The sequence below is a fragment of the Tamandua tetradactyla genome, chromosome 1 (genome assembly GCF_023851605.1).
Source record: "Tamandua tetradactyla isolate mTamTet1 chromosome 1, mTamTet1.pri, whole genome shotgun sequence".
Taxonomy (NCBI): Eukaryota; Metazoa; Chordata; class Mammalia; order Pilosa; family Myrmecophagidae; genus Tamandua; species Tamandua tetradactyla.
Window position 1 is genome coordinate 42,319,837 of NC_135327.1, and position 19,228 is coordinate 42,339,064.

The following is a 19,228-nucleotide window of genomic DNA, read 5'->3' on the forward strand; positions in this document are numbered from 1 at the left end:
TATAGGTCTGGAATAAATGAGGGATTGTGGGGGTGGGTCATGAAAGGAATTAGAAGCATCTTCCAAGTCATTTGCTTCAGGGACTTCATTTGCAGTTTCATCTGGTGAAACAAGATTAATCACTCTAGGGCTAATTCCTTCAGGTGGAGGTTGGGTGGCCAATTCCTCAAGGCAGGTTGGAGGTGGGGCGGCTATGTCCTCAGTGCAGACTGTTACAGGGTTATCTAGGGAAGACTCAGCATGACCTAGGGTTTCAATCTCTACACCGACATCATTATCAATCCATACGTTGCCATCTCATTTTTCAGGGTCGCATTCCTTTCCAATCAATGCCCTCACTTTAATGGCAGACACCATGCAACACTGAGATTTCAGCTTATGTTGTAAAGTTGCTACTCTAACAGTAAGATTCTGAGTCTGATTTTTAAGATCTCAAGTCTACGGCTACAGGAAATGAGATTTTCCTTCAGGACACTCATAGAAACATTTACGTCTGCTAGCACATAAGCTTCTCGTTTGAAGACTTAAGCCCATCCCTTTCACTCATTAATGTATACACTGTATCTAACAGCCAACATCTCTATACCTCCTATTTCCACAAAACTCCATAAAAGTGTCAAAAACATTATTTCCCAGAGCCTGGCTTCATACAAGTGAAGCATTAGGAGAATTGAATGGTGATATTTTGATCATCTCTTTTGTCAACTCGCCCATGGATTGGCAGTATCATTCTGATTATGGGAATCAGCGTCCTTAGTGCCTTTGAGTCCAGTCACAGTAGGAAACCAATTGTAAAAACCCATTTTTAAGATTCTGTTTCTTAAGAACCACTCCTGGGACCAAGCTGTATTAGCTAGGGTTCTCTAGAGAAACAAAATCAACAGGAAATATCTGTAAATATAAAATTTATAAAAGTGTTTCACATTACCATGGGAACATAGAGTCCAATATCCGTAGGCAGGCTGTGAAACTGTCAGCTCTGATGGAGGGTCTGGGTGAACTCCACAGGAGAGGCTCGCCAGCCGAAGCAGGAAGAGAGCCTGTCTCTTCTGAATCCTCCTTGAAAGGCTTCTAGTGACTAGATTAAGCATCACTCACTGCAGAAGACACTCCCCTTGGCTGATTACAAATGGAATCAGCTGTGGATGCAGCCAGTGTGCTCATGATTTAATTCTATGAAATGTCCTCTTGCCAAACCAGACAAATGAGTAATACAACCTGGCGAAGTTGACACATGAACCTGACCATGACAATATGCAATATTTTACAATAAAAAAGTTTATAAGAAAACTTATATAAATCACTTTGCACACAAGCATGTATAACTATCAGATAAATTCCACTCAGAGATCAAGGCTCAAGGGAAATAGAGATTCTTAATTTTGGTAGATATTATTCAATTATCTGCCATAGGACTTGTACCAATTTATATTCCCAGGAGTAATGTATGAGGTGGCCTGTTTCCACAGTCTACCAGAGTGGGTTTTCAAGTTGTATAATTTTTGCCAATCTAACTGGTGTAAATGATCTTTCCGTGTCTTTACTGATGTTAAGGATGTTTTCAAATGTAAAATACTTCCTATACTGTGATCTGTCTATATATTTTGAGTATTTTATGTTGCATTGTTGATTTTTTAAAACTCAGTTTCTAAAGATATTATGCAAACCCCTTTGGGCTATGAACTGCAGCCCCTCACCCCCACCCCAGTTTGTCCTTTGCTTTGGTTTAAGGTGTGATTTGCTTGCCTTGCATATTTCATTTTTGTGTAACCACACTTAATGTTTCTTTTTGCATTTATGGTTTCAAGATATTGAGTTATGGTTAGAAAACTCAGTCCTGTTATAAAAGTTTTCCAGTAAAATATTGCTGCATAATAAACTATTTTAAAAACTTAGGGGCTTGTCTTCTCTGTGGGACATGACTCCCAGGGGTGTAAGCCTCCCTGGAAACGTGGGACATCATTCCCAGGGATGAGCCTGGCCCTGGCATGGTGTGATTGAGAATGACTTCTTGAACAAAAGGGGGATAAGAAATGAAAAAAAACAAAGTTTCAGTGGCTAAGAGATTTCAAATAGAGTTGAGAGGTCATTCTGGAAGTTATTCTTATGCATTATATAAGGTATTTCTTTTTAGTTCCTAATGTATTAGAATACCTACAAGGAAATACCTGAAACTGTTGAACTGTAATCCAGTAGACTGAATGCTTGATGATGATTGTATAACTATACAGCTTTTATCATATGATTGTGAAAGCCTTGTGACTGACACTCCCTTTATCCAATGTATGGCCAGATGAGTAATAAAATAAATAAACAAACAAATTAATAGGGGGGATTAAGGGCATGGGGTGTTTTGGGTGTTCTTTTTTATTTTTTTCATGGAGTAATGAAAATGTTCTAAAATTGATTGTGGTAATGAATGTACAACCATATGATGATACTGTGAGCCACTGATTGTATACTTTGAATGGATTCTTTGGCATGTGCATATGTCTCAATAAAACTGCATTAAAAAAACAACTTAGGAGCTTAAAAGAACAATTGTTTTATCATTCCTCTCAGGTCTGTAGGTTGACTGAGCTCAGCTGAATGGTTCACACTTGAGGTCTCCCATGTGGTTGCAGATGTCAGCTGGGGCTGCTGTCAACTGAAGATTTTACAGGATGAGACTTTCAGGATGGCTCACTCACACTCCTGGATTGGAAGTAGGCTATTGGCCAGCTCAGCTGGGGTTGTAGACCAGTGTGCCTCTAAGTGGCCTCTCCTTATGGCTTGAGGTTTCCACAGCATGGCAGCAGGATTTGAAGAGTAGATGCCGCAAGGCTTATGAACTAGTCTCAGAATTCCCATGTCACTTCTGCTACATTCACTTCATCAAGCAAGTCACTAAGGCTTGTTCAGATTCATGAGGAGGGTAACTAGACTCTACCTCATGATGATATATTTTAGTAGGGAATTGATGGTGCTCATTTTGGAGAGTCTCTCTGTAATCTACACTCTGAGCACAAACTTCATGTCCATCCGTATGAAATATACACTCATCCCATCCCCTAAAACACTCCAAAGTCTTATCCCAATATAGCATTAACTCAAAGTTCAGGATCTTGTTATCTAAATTAGGTCAGGTGTAGACAACGCATTTCTGATGCAGCTCTTTATCTGCAGACCTCTGCAAGAAGGCTAACATCCAATGTTGATTCAGGGGCAGAATAACCACAATAAATGTTTCTGTTAAAAAAAACGGGAAGTAGCAGGCACACAGCAGTTACCAGTTCATAGAAATTCTGAAACCTGGCTGGGTACACGCCACCTGTACTGCCCATTGGGGATGACTCTCAATGGCTCTTGTGTCTGCACTCTGAGTTATCTTTCCTACCCCATAAGAGATAGCCTGTGTTTACAGCCTGCTTCCCTGCCCATAGAAAGTTAGGGAATTTTCTCTGTCCCTTTCAGTACAACTTAGTGGTGTTTCTATTAGAACAAATTTCTTAAAAACATCATGAGTTTCCTATGTTTCTTGTTGGAGTTCACCCCATTTTATAAACTACACCCACAAAATTCTTGACAACGGGTCCCTTTCTGGTACAGGTTGAGTGTCAGGGTGCTGTGGGATGATACCCTTAAAATTCTTAAAACCATTTTGTGTAGTTGAGAGCCTTGGAGGCACCAGTTACATCTTTCTGAACTTTTTTCCCCCTCTCTTTAAAATGTTTCTTTAATAAACTTTTATAAAAAAAATTGCTGCTACAGATTATCTCAGAAATTACTATACAATTCCATACCACTTTAATAATATTTTGAATAAGCCTACTGGCTTGAAATTCAGTGTGTTTTGATTTTTACTCTTATTTATTTAAATTTCTGAACACTTAAAAAAAGGTTTTACAGCTGCACCTTTGACATCTTTACCTGGCCATCTCTTGTTTTTAGCAAAACTACTTTGTACTAGAATACAAGGGAAGAAGTATGGTTAAATATCTTTAAATATAGTTAAATATCTTTAGCTTCGTGTTTAGAGAAACTTCAAGGGGTGGCTAAGGGGGCTTAGACCACTCACAGGATGGCTGACCTGGGAATTAAGTACTGAGGAGTGCTGAGCAGCCTGATGAAGTCCTCAACCCTGGGACTGCAGAGGCTGAATTGGGAGGATAAAAAAGGATTTTATCCCTGTTATGAAGGGCTGAGGAAAAGATATGGTTAAAGTTCCTTGTATAGTGACTGCAGTGCTTGTGAGGTGGTATTGTAGAGCAGGGGTGGGGAGGGGGAGAGTTTATGCATGTTCTTGGGGGTATGTCATGGGCAAGATGGAGACTCAAGGCTCTGAGACTAAAGAATCGCTTGGTCATGGTTGAAAGACCAGGCCTCGGGCCTGGGGTACTGGGAACAATGTACTGTTAAGGAAGACCCTGAGATCGGAGGACCAGGAATGAAGTTGAGGAAAAGCAATTAAAGTGCTTAGGGGATGAATAAGCAAGACAACAACAAACACACGAGAGCTAGGAGAGAAGAGAAAGGGAACTGTCACAAAAGCCATGTGTCATTGATCCACTCATGCCCCCCACCCCCAAAGACACATTCCCATTCTAACCCCTGATCCTGTGGATGTGAACCCCTCTGTAACTAGGATCTTCGAAGATATTATCAGTCCAGATGAGGCCAAACTGAATGAGGGTGGACCTTAATTCAGTCTGATTGGAGTCCTTATAATCAGAGGAAATTTGTGATAGAGGCAGGAGACAGATGGGGACAGATGGCTATGTGACAGAGGCAGAAACTGAGTTACGCACTGCTGGTGATACACCACCTGGACACTACAGATTCAGAAAAGCATGACCCTGCTGATACCTTGCTTTTGGACTTCAAGTCACCAAAACTGTGACAATAAAATCCTGTTGTTGGAGCCTACCAGTTGTGGTATTTGTTATAGTGTCCCTTGGTGTCCCTGAGACACCTGTCTTTACAGATAAGATGAATGAATGAGGTGCACTGCCAGGATTACAGATACATACAGAAGTTTATTAGAATAAAAGGCCACGAGGCATGGAAAAGACTTAGTGTAGAGAAAATAAACTAAGTCAAATATCCTTTGACAACTCAAGAAATGCATTTTTTATTCCATTTCATCAAAGTGTAAAAAATTTGATGACTTTGTCCTCATTGCCAACTTCACATTCAAAGGGAGTATATGGGGTCAGAAGATTGGCCAGAATAGTCCTCAGAGTGAATCTGGAGCAGAGGTTTGTGGTGAACACACTTCACCCTACTGTGTCTGTTGAGGTGAGACTTCTGGCTAAATCCTTGCCCGCATGTCCTGCACACATAGGGCTTCTCCTCCTTGTGTGTCATCTGATGTGAGATGAGGTGTGACCTTTGGATAAAGCCCTGGCCGCACTCTCTGCATACACAAGGCTTCTCTTCTGAGTGTAGCCGTTTATGGGAGATTAAAGTCGACTTGTTGCTAAAGCCCAGTCCACACTGCCTGCAAGTGTATGGCTTCTCCCGCAAGTGTTTCCTCTTGTGTCGGATGAGACCTGCTTGGTGACTGAAGCCTCGCCCACACTCCCTGCACACATAAGGCTTCTCCCCTGAGTGTGTCCTCTGATGTGCAAGGAGGTTTGACTTCTGGCTGAAACCTCGCCCACACTCCTCACACACCATGGGCTTTTCCCCTGAGTGTGTCCTCTGGTGACGGATGAGATTTGACTGCTGGCTGAAGCCTCGACCACAATCCTTGCATACAATGGGCTTGTCCCCTGAGTGTATGTTCTGATGTCTGATGAGGTGTGACTTCAGACTGAAGCCTCGCCCGCACACCCCACACACATATGGCTTCTCCCCAGTGTGTGTCCTCCTGTGTGAGATGAGGGTGGAATTCTGGCTAAAGCTGTGCCCACACACCCCGCACACATAAGGCTTCTCCTTCGAGTGTGTCCTCTGGTGATTGACAAGGGTTGTCCTCTGCCTAAAGCATCGCCCACACTCCTTGCACGCATAAGGCTTCTCCCCTGAGTGTGTCCTCTGATGTGAGATGAGGTTTGACCTGTCGCTGAAGCCCAGGCCACAATCACTGCACACAATGGTCTTCTCCTCTGAGTGTGTCCTCTGGTGTCGAACGACAGCAGATTTCTGGCTAAAGCCTTTCCCACACTCCCTGCACACATAAGGCTTCTCCCCCGAATGTGTCCTCTGATGTATGATGAGGTTTGACTTTTGACTAAAGCCTCGCCCACACTCACTGCACATATAAGGCTTTTCGCCCGAGTGTGTCCTCTCGTGGATGATGAGTGTGGACTTTCGGTTAAATCCTCGCCCACATTCCCGGCACACAATCGGTTTCTCCCCTGAGTGTGCCTTCTGGTGTCGGGCAAGGCTTTTCTTTAGACTAAAGCCCTTCTCACACACCCCACACACGTACGGCTTCTCCCCTGAGTGTATCCTCTGGTGGCTAAGTAGGTTTGTCATCTTGCTGAAGCCTAGTCCACACTCTCCACAATTGATTGTTCCAAATCCTAAGACTTCTATCCTCTTCAATAGTTTGTCTGTTTCCTCAGGGTTCCCCCTCTGAGCTGGGGTGGTCTCTATTTCCACTCCTCTCATGCTATTCTTAGAACTGACTGGCTGCCTTTGGGCTGGCCTCGAGAACGCTCCTGAAGTCTTTTTCTTTGTCCTTCCAAACAAGAGAGTGGCACCTTCTCTCTCTGGGCTTCCTGCTTTCTTCATCCAGGAACTTTGATCAGAGAGTCGCTGCTGCTGGGTCTGCTCCCCAGGACACGGATCCTCAGGCTGCTGGTGAGCTGCTTCTGCACACAAGCACGGGAAGATCCAGGCCGGGTGGCTGCACAGCACATGCTGCAGGTGAAATTTCTGACGGGAGAAATCCGGAGGGCAGAAAGGACAAAGCTGGATCTCCGGCTTTGGTTCTGTTGTAGAGAGAAAAGTCTGAGTCAGAACTGAGTCCTCAGGCTGTCTAAGCAATTCTGCAGTCTGGTGGTGAGACTCGAGCCTCAGTTCTTCAAAGTGCTTAAAAGTTAAGTGCTATCCAAGCCAAGCCCTCCTTAACATGGCCAGGTTTTCCATTCTATCACTACATACTAGATCTGTTATTACAATCTATAAATCCTACCCCTAAAACCTGCTCTATGTATCAGATCAAAGAAATATTCAAAGAAGCACTACAGGCAGTTTTGGCTCTGTAAACAGCAACAACATGCAACAGTCTTGCCCCCCTGCTACAATTATCTTCTAACTCATAACCATGACACTGATATAAACCAGGTCCACAAGTATTCACTTTGAGAGCTATCTAACCATATGCCCATCTGGAAATGTCTTTATGGCATTCTCTATTTTCTAATGAGGACAAAGGATGGACTGAGATAACAGTCATTCAGTCTGGAGAACCCCTAGTAGAGAAAGCAGTATTAAACACTGATTATAAACTGCACTGAAATGCATATCTGAATATGATTAAAAGGGGAAATGTTAGTTTGTATAAATATATGTAACAGAAAAAAAATTGTTTTAAAAAAATCCTGGAACTACACTACAGCAACCCTAAATTAAACCTGGAGTTTAATTAATAGTGCATTTGTAAAAATGTGCTATCATCATTTGTAACAAACGCTACACACCAATGCAAGGTGTTGGTGGTGGGGCTGTGTATGGAAAGCCTGTATTTTAGGCATGATTGCTTTGTAAACCCACAACTTCTCTAATAAAGGGGGAAAAGTTGTAAACCAAAAAAAAAAAAAAAGAAAAGGTTAAAAAGACCACGTATGAAATATACCTGAATTAGAATTTTCCCATTCATTAATAAATATTTATTAGAGGATACTTTATGCCAGAATTTCTAAGCTTTCAGCAATGGGAAGCACACACATAATCTAGGCCCCCACCAATTAAAAAGATTCTCCATCCTGGTGTCCCTTACTAATCCAAGCCCTACTTAGTGCCAAAATACCCCCTCCTCCAGAAATCAGTGCAAAATAAAAAATCTTCAATTTACAGCACCTCTTGTGTAGGAAGATTTCAACTACGAATGTATTGTTTCATTGCAACTGGTTTTAACTGGCTAAAGCCAATAAATGACTGTAACTTGAGAATCCATGTCCAGATCCTTACTGGATCTACCTGAACGCTCTTTTTTTGATCAGTGAATAATTAAACTTAAAACCAACCAGGTACAGTTACGGAATCATTCTACTCTATACCTAAAACTCCTTTTCAACTCTAATTAAAATGAGCACAACCACCTTTCCCTAGCTCTTACAAATTGCAGAATTTCCCCACTCAGTGGAAAATGTTTCCCACATTAAGTAAACGTGAGCATTGTGTTCTGCTGCCTGGTCAATAAATAAACTCAATCTTTTTTGGTAGATCTTCTCTTTATTCCTTGATGATTATCTTGAGGACCCACTGACAAACTCTAAAGACCATCTCGTGCCAGTACCAGTGCTGCGGAAGCACCACCCTGAGCAAGTGCACTTTGCTTGAACCCTTTGTGCTCAGAGCTGATTGTCTAAAGGTCTCCTCAAGATTGTGCTTCTTGGCAGTGACTGAGCTGTGACTGCTTTCACTGAGTTCTCACTAAGCTGATTCTGTTAATCTATGTTTAGTTTCTGTAACTCATGACTGATTTTGTATTTCTATTTCTAGGCAGCAACTGCCCTGAGATTGTGGTCACTCTGAAGCTTGGCTGAGTTTTAAGACTTGATTTCTTGTCGGTTTCTGCTTTGGGAGATCATGGGAGAAGAGAAGCAATTTCTTAGCTTACTTTTATATACATTGGGTCATGCAGACTACGGTCTATATGTTAATACATCCCAACCAAGGTGAGTAGGTCTTTCAGTAGCAGGAATTCCTGTGTTAAGCACAGTGACTGTGATGTTGATGCAAGTAATAATCCCTCCAAGGCTTCTGATATCCCTACAAGAGACAAAAAAAAAAAAAAAAGGGACCTTCTTCCCCTCAGAGGTCAGACAGAGGAGAGCTTGCCAAAGACATAGGAGCAATGTTGGCTAGAAAAAGAGAGGATATAGGGGCACTGTCTGCCACCAGAGCATGCGTTCTAGAATTCCCAGGAGGCCAGGAAAATGCCATATGCCCTGGTCTTTGTACATTAACACAAATATGTATTTTTCTGAACCTGAAATAATCACTGAATCAATGTAGAGTTCTAGTGACAATGGGTATGCCTAATTTGTTGTTCCTAATCAAAGAGAATTTCTTAAATATTTTCTACTAAAGTCCTGTATTTATTATTCAGTTTTTTGCCTCTTTGATAGTGTGACCAATAAATCTTGGTTTGGGCATAGTTTCAATTTCTAGCAACGAAACTGCTAAATTATATCATCCAGTATTAGCTTAAGTTTATAAGACACTGCCAAACTGTGTTCTAAAGTGGCTGTTACCACATTTCATTCCACATGCTCAACACTTATATTTTCTCCTTTTTAAATTTTAGCCATTCTGTTATAGGTTTAGTGGTATCTCACCAGGTTTTTAATGTGCATTTCTCTAAAGGTTAATGATATTGACATTTTTTAAAACACTTTTTTTTTGCCAGGTGAATGAATTCTTTGTGAAGTTTCTATTTGTCCACTTTTAAATTAGGCAGTCTTATTATTGAGTTGTAATATCTGAATATTTTGCATAGAAATCTGTAGCTCCCCTTTTCATTTTCTTAATGGTATCTTTGAAGAGCAAAAGTTTTAATTTTGATAAAGTCCGACTAATTTTTTTTTCGATTTCTGATTGTTCATGTATAGAAATGTGACTGATATTTGTACAATGATCTTGTATCCTTCAACCTTGCTATATTCATTAGGGCTAGTAACTTCTTGCACATTTCTTAGGGTTTTCTACATAGATGAACATCCCATCTATAAATAAAAAGGCAGCTTATGTATTCCTTTCCAATATTTGTGCCTTATTTTTTTCTCCTCTTATTGCACCGCTAGAACTGCCAATAAGATGCTGAAGAGAAGTAGTGAGAGGAAATATCCTGGGTCAATGTAAGACAGCCAGGGATTGGGGCAGAGTTCGGGCTAACCCTCTCTGTGGTGAACTTGCTTCTAGGATTGCCCCACTACTAATTTCTAGCTGCAGCTGTATACGCTGACACTTGATATCCATCTGGCTTTGGCTTTCCACCATCCAAGCTGCACGTTTTTTGAAGAATGTACACATGGAAAGAATCAAACTCACAGATCTGGTTCCCTGTCCCTCTACTTTCCAGGTATAGATTTGTTTCTTATCTTTGCCTGCTTTTGTGCTGGTACCCCCAGATTCTTTATACTGCATGAAAAGTTTAGCAGGTAATAGGAAGTTGATCTCTGAATCTGGGTCTCACTCCTCAGAGACTCAAAGTGCCTGGATTGACTGAATTTGCAGCTGCTTACACAGCCCTGAGCTCAGATATCTGGAACCATTCACCACTAAGACTGGCTATCACTATATTCTACAGCTATAGCCATGAGGGCTGGGCAGTGAATTGGGAACAATAAGCATCAAACAAGCAGTCCTTGCCCCTTCCAAGGGCAATTTGTTAAAATTATATTCTCCACCTTTCGTCCATTTTCTAATGCTTTTCAGTGTTTCAAAATGGCAGTGGTTTTTAATTTTTAAAAAATGTGACCCAGTGTTTTATGGTTATCTGCAGGGATTCTTTTGGCTCACTTGACTCCTCCACCAAATCCAGAAATGTTTCATTTAGTTTTTAATCAGAAATGATGGCTGAATTTTATTAAATTCTTTTGGGACAGTTAATGAAATAATTATATACGTTTTATTCTTTCATTTGTTATTATAATTTACAAATCAAGAAAAAAAAGGTGCTGAAAGTGGAAACAGAAGAACCTTCATAAGAAATACAAATGGCAAATAAACATATGAAATGTTGCTTGACTTCATTAATAGTCAAAGAACTACAAAAATGGGGTAACATTTTCCCCTTATCAGACTACCAAAAATAAAAATACCAGTAACATCTATTGTTGTTAAAGGTGTAGAGGCATGGAGAATAACACACACTACTCCTAGAGTATAAATTTGTTCAAGTTTATTTAGAGCAAGCTTTTAAAAATGTAGATACAGTCTAGTTTAGAATTTTGCTTCTAGTAGTTGATGCCATGGAAATTTTCAAATGAATGTTTTAAATTTCATACAGTAAGATGTTCACAATAATACTGTTTATAATGAAGGAATACTGGACATAAATGACAAATAATCCATAATTTTTAGTTATGAAATTGTATAATAAAATATTATACAATGATATATTTTTCATGAAATAAGCAACTGGGAAAAGAGAATGAAAAGCATTATACATAATTATAAGAGAAAAAAAAGTAGACACATACACATACCTACACTGAAAAAAGTCTAGAACGATATGTATCAAACTCTTAACAATAGATATTGTAGAAGTGTGACGTGTAGAAAAGCCTTCCTTTTTGGGGGGGGGGGGAGGGAGGAAAGCAGGTGATAGGAATTTTTAGCTCATGGTTTTAACACTGGAAAAAAAAGCCCAAATCAAGACATCATCAAGGTGATGTTTCAGCCCTGAAGACTGAGCCATTCGGTTTGGATTTTTAAAAATCTTTTGAAATATATTTTTTATTGAAATTATATTAATATTTATAACCTTTAAAGACTTCACAGCAACTGTTAGAATTAAGAATGTTAAAATGCTAAAAACACATTTAGAACAAATGAAGTTAATAAACAATACAGAAAAATATACTGAACAGTAATGAATTATTACATATTTATGATCAAACATAACCTTAAAATAAAAAGGGAAAGAAAATAATCAGTAATCAGAAAAAGAAACACTGAGACTTGTTGAAAAGATAAAAGGAGTATCAGCAGCAACTGATCTTAACATGGTTTAAATCACTATCACAAGGGAAATATGTATCAAAATAGATGAAGAGAGAAAGGAGAAAGTTTGACAGCATACAATGAAAGATGGTGTGAGAATTCTGCTTCTAGGAACAATGGAATATTTCATAGAGACCCAAACTTCTTACATGTTGAAAATTTTAACCGTGGTATTGGGGATTGAATCTGGTAAACCTGTTTTTCAAACATGGGGGAAGAATTAAGATATTCCCAGGTAAACAAAAGCTGAGGGAGTTCACTACCTCTAGACTGCCTTACAATACTAAAGGAGGTTCTGCAGGTTGAAAGGAAAGGACAAGAGACAATTGACTAAAGCCACGTGAAGAAATAAAGATCTCCAGTAAAGATCAAGACAAAGCTAAACATAACTACTAGTACTATTGAATTTTTTATTTTTAATTCCACTTATTACTTCCTACAAGGTCTAAAAGACAGATGCATAAATGTACTGATAAATCAATGGCTTCGGGCTTATAATGTATAATTATGCAATTTGTGATAAGAACTACATAAAGGTGGGGAGACAGAGTGTATGTATAGAAGTTTTTAAGTTAGAATCAAAGCAGACAAGATTGCTATAGATTTCAGATGTTAAATTTAAGCCCCACGGTAACCACAAAGAAAATAGCAGAGATATGCAAACTTGTAGAGACAGGAAGTAGAGTACCGGTTACCATGGGTGGGGGGCAGGGGCAATGCGGACTTATTGTAAAATGAGTGTAAAGTTTCTGTTTGGGGTGAAGGGAAAGTTATAGTAACAGACAGCGGTGAGGGCACTGCCACAGTGTGAATGTGATTAATACTGAACGGTAAGCTTGGGAAAGGCTGAGATAGGAAGATGTATGCATGTCTCTACAATTAAAAAAAAAAGAAAGGAAGAAAGAAACTAGAGATGATGACAATTAAATACAATACATGTTAATGGGTAGATCTAAAAATGGAGGAAAAAAAGGCTCAAAAGGATATTAATGGAATTCAAGAAAAAATTGAAATATAGACTGTAAGCTTTATATCAACATTAAATTTCTTGAACTAGTTAACTGTATTTAAGGTAATTACATAAGTGTATATCCTTGTTCGTAGGAATAGGAAGTATTATGTATTCAAGGAATCTGATGTGTGTAATTTGCTCTGAAATGTCCAGGTAATAGATAGAGAAATAGATACATGACAGAATAATATGGCAAGATGGCAAAATGTTAAAGTTGATGGATCTGGGTATCTGTGGAGAGGGAGGTGCACTATGCTGGGGTTCTCTGAATGGAGTCTGTACTATTTTTGTAACTGTCCTGTAAGTTTAAATGATTTAAAATAAAAAGTTAAAAAACAAAAAAAAAAGGGCAAAGGACTTAAATAGATACTTCTCCAAAGACATACACAAATGGCAAATAAGCACATGAAAAGATGCTCATATGCTAGCCATTAGGGAAATGCAAATCAAAACCATGATGAGTTACCACTTCACAACCACAAGAACAGCTATTATTCTAACATGGAAAATAAGTGTTGGCAAGACTGTGGAGAAATAAGAACACTTGTGCATTGTTGGTGAGAATGTAAAATGGTGCAGCCACTGTGTAAAACAGTTTGGTGGTTCCTCAGAAAGTTAAAAATAAAACTGACATATGAATCAGCAGCTCCATTTTTGAGCATATACCCAAAGGGAATGTAAGCAGGGACTCAAACAGATATTTGTACACAAATGTCCACAGCAGCATTATTCACTATAGCCAAAAGGAGGAAGCAACCCAAGTGTCCACTGACAAATGAATAAACAAAATGTGGCATATCCACATAATGGAATACCATTCAGCCTTAAAAACAAATAAAGTCCTGATACATGTAACAACATGAACCTCGAAAACCTCAGTTGATTAATATAAGCCATACACAAAAGGCAAATATTGTATAATCCCACTTATATGAAATAATAGATTACACAAATTCATAGAGTCAGACATTAGAACATAGGTGAACAGGGTCGGGATGGAAATGGAGAATACTTAATTTCAACACAGTTTCTGGTTAGGGGGATGGAAAAGTTTTGGTAATGGATGTTGGTGATGGTAGCACAACATTGTGAGTGCAATTAACTATACTGAATCATATACTTGAAAGTAGTTAAAATGCGAAATTTTATGTTCTATGTATGTTACCACAATAAAAATTAAAAAAAAGAAATTCCACTGAATTATACAACCTAAAGAGTGAATCCTAATGAAAACTATAATAATATTGGTACATCAGTTATATTTGGTATATAACAAATAAACCAAAAGAGTGCAAAAATGTTAACAACAGGGTATACTGTGTGGGGGGAGAGGAGATATGGGACCTCTGTACTTTCTGCATGATTTTTCTGTAAACCTACAACTGCTCTAAATAAATAAATAATAATAAATTTCTAAAAAAACATTCTTAGCTCATGGTGGTTGAGGATCCCATGCTAATTTCTCGTCTGACTCTTTAGTCCCCTTCCTCCCACTGGGCTTGCCTACTTTCTTCAGTCCTTTTTATTCATACACTCTTGCCTGATCTTCTTAAAAAACAGCACCAACAAAAGCAAGAAGTCCAAGAATGTGGAACACTGAGTAAGACAGAGAAGGAGAATCCAGCAGGAAGAAAGGAGGAGGAAAGACACCAGAGACACCAGGAAAATCCTCACCTGAGCGGGAATCATAGTCTGAAAGGGTGACAGTACCAGGCCTTCTAAAAGCCACTCAGGAGGTCAGGAAACAGCTTCCTCCCTGGCACCTGAGCAATGCCTCCCCCTCCCAACGTGCTGAGCACCGTGTCCCATGTGTCCTCTGTTCCCCACTCACCTGAACAGGTGGCCAGTGGGCATTTTCTCTCATCTTGCCAGGTTTCTTTCCCTCGCTCCAGCTGGGTGATGAGCTTTGGTTTAGAAAATGGAATTCCTGTTCACAGGAAAAGAAAACAAGGTGAGTGTAGGATGTGAGCTCAAGGGCCCATTCTAGAATTCAGAGCAAAACAGATGAGGAACTTCAAAGGGGGGGTTGGAAAATTTAAGAATAAAGAGTTCTCAGCAATGGAAGGGGTGAGTAGGGAAGGTGAACCGGGATAAGAGAGAGCATACTGATCCCTGTCTTATAAGATGACCTAGAAAGAGAGTCCAGCCTTGGACAAAAGGTCTAGAAGTGCAGAGGATCACACATCAAAGACACACACACAAATTACCCATTTTCAACTTCAAAAAATCCAGACCTTCCTCGGGAAAACAGGGAACAGAATCTCTTTGATTCTGAGCCCAACACAAAGGCAAACTTGGAGAGCAAGATGATTGCTTCAATTGTAGTCTAAGATATCCAGAAGCAAGAGTGCAGGTCCTAAAAGAAGCCAGCCTTACCCAGGGAAACCAGATTGCCATAGTTCTCCAGCATCACCTCCCGGTACAGAATCCTCTGAGCAGGACTCAGCAGCCTCCACTCCTCCTGGGAGAAATCCACAGCCACATCTCTGAACGCCATGTGTGCCTGCAACACAATACAGCCCTGCTCACCCAAAAGCCAGCCTTGCCCATGGCTCAAGTGGAGCAGCAAGAAGGCTGCTATGGGAGAGGTACATGAGATATCTCAAACCTGCCTTTGACTCTGACCCTGGTGCCATGTGTCAAGGACCCTTAAACACCTATTCCCATGCAGCCGGCAGTATTTGCAAACCACACATTCGAGGTCCTGGGTGGGCTGTTTTGGAGCACTGATGCAATAAATAGAGTCCCTAATTTGGGGGAACCTTTAAATCTAGGCAGAGAAAAGAACAAACAACATATAAAAATTAAACAGTTTTTTAATTGTTTAAAGAATTTAAAAGATTAAATAGTCTGGCCACCCCCTCCCCCCAAAAAAACCCTCAAAAAACAAAAAACTACAACTCAGTCCTTCCCAACTACAGCCCATGGCTCCTTGCCTTTCTCGGGCATGAAAGGCACAGGCAGGGAGTGGTGAAGAGCAGGGACTTGATACAAACTGCCTGTTTGGGGTCCACCTCTCCCACCAACTAGCGTGTCTTTGCTGGTTATTTAACCTCTCAATGCCTCCCTTTCTCATTGGTGGGCTGTGTGTGCCAGCACATTGAATGAGTTAATCAGAGTGAAGGAACTTGGACCACTGTCTCCCACATGCTGTGGGTGTCAAGAGAGGATCTTCTCGGCCCCTTGATCTTAAAATCCATCTGCACACCCTGTTCTCATCTCCCTGCCCAGATTTACTATTTTTGCCTCCTTAAAACCAACTTACAGGATATTTATTTACTATTTCCAGCAACAGACTATAAATTCCATTCGAAGTGGAACTTTTTTGTTCATTTTCGTTATTGCTGAATTCCTAGAGCCTAAGAATGGGGAATGACATACAAAAGTAGTTGAGTGGATGAACATAATCTATTATTTCTATTAGTATTCCACTGATAAAACAGCTAAATTTTTTTTTAGCTACCTGGAAGTTTGCCCTCTGGAGTACAGGTCAGCAAATTATGGCCCACCCTCTGTTCTTGTAAATAAAGTCTTATTGGAACACAGCCATACTGATTCATTTATGTATTCTGAACTACAACAGATTCACTGGTTCCAAGAGAGACCATATGGCCCACAAAGTCTAAAACATTACAGCAAATTTACAGAAAAAAATTTGCCCTTGCAGAAAATGTCTGCCAGCCCCTGCTCTAGACAGTGAAGTGTTCTGGCTGAGGCAGGGTCCAGATGAGTCTGCTGACCAAGTTCTGGGACCCTTATCAGCCCAGCCCTCATGCTGACTTAAAAGTGGGATTAAAAAACAAAACACAACAAAAAACAAAGCAGAAGTCCATCAACAGGCTCTGTTTACCTCATAGTACAGTTCATTAAGTTTCATATATATCATTGAAATATTGATGGATATCTCATTAAAATCTGACTTCTAGCCATGCTGGGTACAGTGCTGTAGGGCCAGTCCTGGTTGGAGGTGAGGCCTGGCTGTTGCCTCTTGGCCTAGGTGTGCAATCTGCACAGCTTTAAGTGGTCAATTCCATCCTCTCAAGTTCCCTGCCTGGATCCTGGGGATTTGTTCCTCTGCCCACCATCACTTCTCAGCTGTCAGACCTTGTTTTGTCACTAAGTCTTTGTGGTACCTTCCCCAGGGTTCTCCTCCTCTTGGCAGACTTCCCTCAGATTAACTGCGACCTGCCAGCTCCCTCTTCCAACCTTGGGTGGGCGCTGGAATAGCTCATTATACTCCTCCCTGCCTCCCACAGCAGTCCCAGCAGTCACAAAACCCAGCGCGGCCCCACGTGCACAATTGTAAATGGAAAAGCAGAAATGAGGGCAACGGTGGTTTTGACCATCATTCTCACAGCATGTAAGAATTGCTAGGCATGTTCTTCAACTACAGATAAGACCCAGGTCCTACCCCAAACCAATTAATTTGGAATCTCTGGGGGTAAGGCCTAGAAATTGTTTTATTTTAAAGCTCCCAGGCATAGTAGCCAAGGTTTTGAATCACTGGGTTAAAGGAATTTCAAAGTGGAGAAGTCACTGGAATAAGGAGGTCAGGGAAGGTTTATGAGAGAAGCCTAGGGATTAGGTCTAGAAGGGAGGTAGCAATACAGGGAGGATGAAAGAGCCAGGCATCCCAGATAAACCATGTAGGGAGCAGGGAGGACCACCTGGGAAGAATAAAAGGTGCCCAGTGATAGAAAAACAGAGTAGGTAGGTGTAGGAGCCTGTAGAAGGTATGAAGCTAAACAAAGGACCATGAACTCTACTATGTATTGTGCAGTTGTATGGTGTTCAGAGTTAACTATTTGGTGAAGGACCAAGTAATGGATGGAAGAGAAAGGGATGCTGAGGGAGGGCTATATGTAAGATGAGTCACACCTCCAAGACTGGAGGCTGGGCTCTGGTAGGTACCAACAAGGAAGCTGGAGCAAGAGAAGCAAATGTGCCCATCCTCTGACAGCCAGGGTGGAAGTACAGGGAATGCTCACTCACCTCTCCATTGGATCTCTGGGACCCAGTGGTCATTTCTCCTGGTCTGGTATCTCAGAAGGCAGAACTGGCTAAGGAAAACAGAAATGACAGAGGTATCAGCTGGAATGCTCTCCCCTTGAGTGAAGTGGGGACTTCTCTTCAACCCCACAACTGGGAATTTAACACTAAGTTTCTCTCCTAGGGTCCCGGTAAGGGCCCAGGGAGGCAGGCCTTTGTCATGTTCAGCCCAAGCTCTCCTGATCTCAACAAGCCATATATGTAGTGGAACATTTTTGAGGCCACTGAGGAAGTGTGAACATTAACTTGAGAGTAGATGATGTTAACACTTCATTCTTTTTTTAAATTTATTTATTTATTTATTTATTTTTACATGGGCAGGCACCGGGAATCGAACCTGGGTCCTCGGGCATGGCAGGCAAGCACTCTTACCTGCTGAGCCAGCATGGCCTGCCCAACACTTCATTCTTCATTTGGGGGATTGTGAAAATGGTATCGTGGTTGCTTTCCAAAAAAATACACATTGAAGTATTTATGGATAAAAATATTTTATGGGATTTGCTTTGAAAGCATCTCAGAAAATTGAAGACGAAGAAAAATATATCACACTACATGGTGATGACTGTGTAAAACTGGGTGGTAGTTTATTAAACTATTTTAGCTTCTTTTGAATATGTTTGATAATTTTCCATTTTTTAACAGAAAGATTTTTAAAACACTTAAGCACCATGTGGTGGTTTGAAAAGATTAAGTACCCTAGAAAAGCTATGTTTTAATCCTGATCCAATCTTGTGGGAACAAGCATTTCTCTTAACCCCTATTCAGCACTATAGGCTGGAAATTTGATTAGGTTATCTCCAGGGAGATGTGACACACCCAAATGTGCATATTAACTTTTGATTAGATGGCGATATGACTCCACCCATTCCAGATGGGGCTTAATTAGTTTACTAGAATCCTTTAAAAGAGGAAATATTTTGGAGAAAGCTTGAGAGCTCTGGTATCTGAATTTGGACATTTCTAGAGACTTGCTTTAATTGGGACATTTTCTCGGCCTTAGAACTATAAACTTGCAACTTAATAAATTCACGTTTTTAAAAGCCATTCCATTTCTGGTATATTGCATTCTGGCACCTAGAAACTAGAACACACTACTAAAAAGTGAGATGCAGTGAATATGACAAAATATTTGAAAACTGTTAAATCAAGACAATCCCTGAAAAGCTGTTAATTATACTGTTCTTTTCTTTATTTTGGTAATTTTTCATTAAGAAAGTAAAAGGTAAACAACAATAATAAATAAATGTAAAAAGTAAAGTAAATGGTGTACAATTTTTAATTGGG

General features: G+C 40.3%; 1 protein-coding gene across 5 annotated transcripts in view; it reads right to left on the reverse strand.

Moving 5' to 3' along the window:
- Positions 1 to 4,995: 4,995 nt before the first annotated feature.
- The window catches only part of ZNF133 (zinc finger protein 133), a 29,279-nt gene continuing 15,046 nt past the window's right edge, over positions 4,996 to 19,228 (reverse strand). For 3 of the 5 annotated variants that reach the window (XM_077114909.1, XM_077114907.1, XM_077114908.1), the window contains 4 exons: positions 17,888 to 17,955; positions 15,272 to 15,398; positions 14,727 to 14,822; positions 4,996 to 6,920 (listed from right to left, as the gene is read on the reverse strand). In XM_077114909.1, the coding sequence (XP_076971024.1) occupies positions 5,173 to 6,920; positions 14,727 to 14,822; positions 15,272 to 15,398; positions 17,888 to 17,920 (2,004 nt within the window). In that variant the 5' untranslated portion in view covers positions 17,921 to 17,955 and the 3' untranslated portion in view covers positions 4,996 to 5,172. Of the gene's footprint in view, positions 6,921 to 14,726; positions 14,823 to 15,271; positions 15,399 to 15,507; positions 15,666 to 17,887; positions 17,956 to 19,228 lie in introns of all 5 variants that reach the window. The other 2 variants (XM_077114911.1, XM_077114910.1) reach the window with 1 other exon arrangement.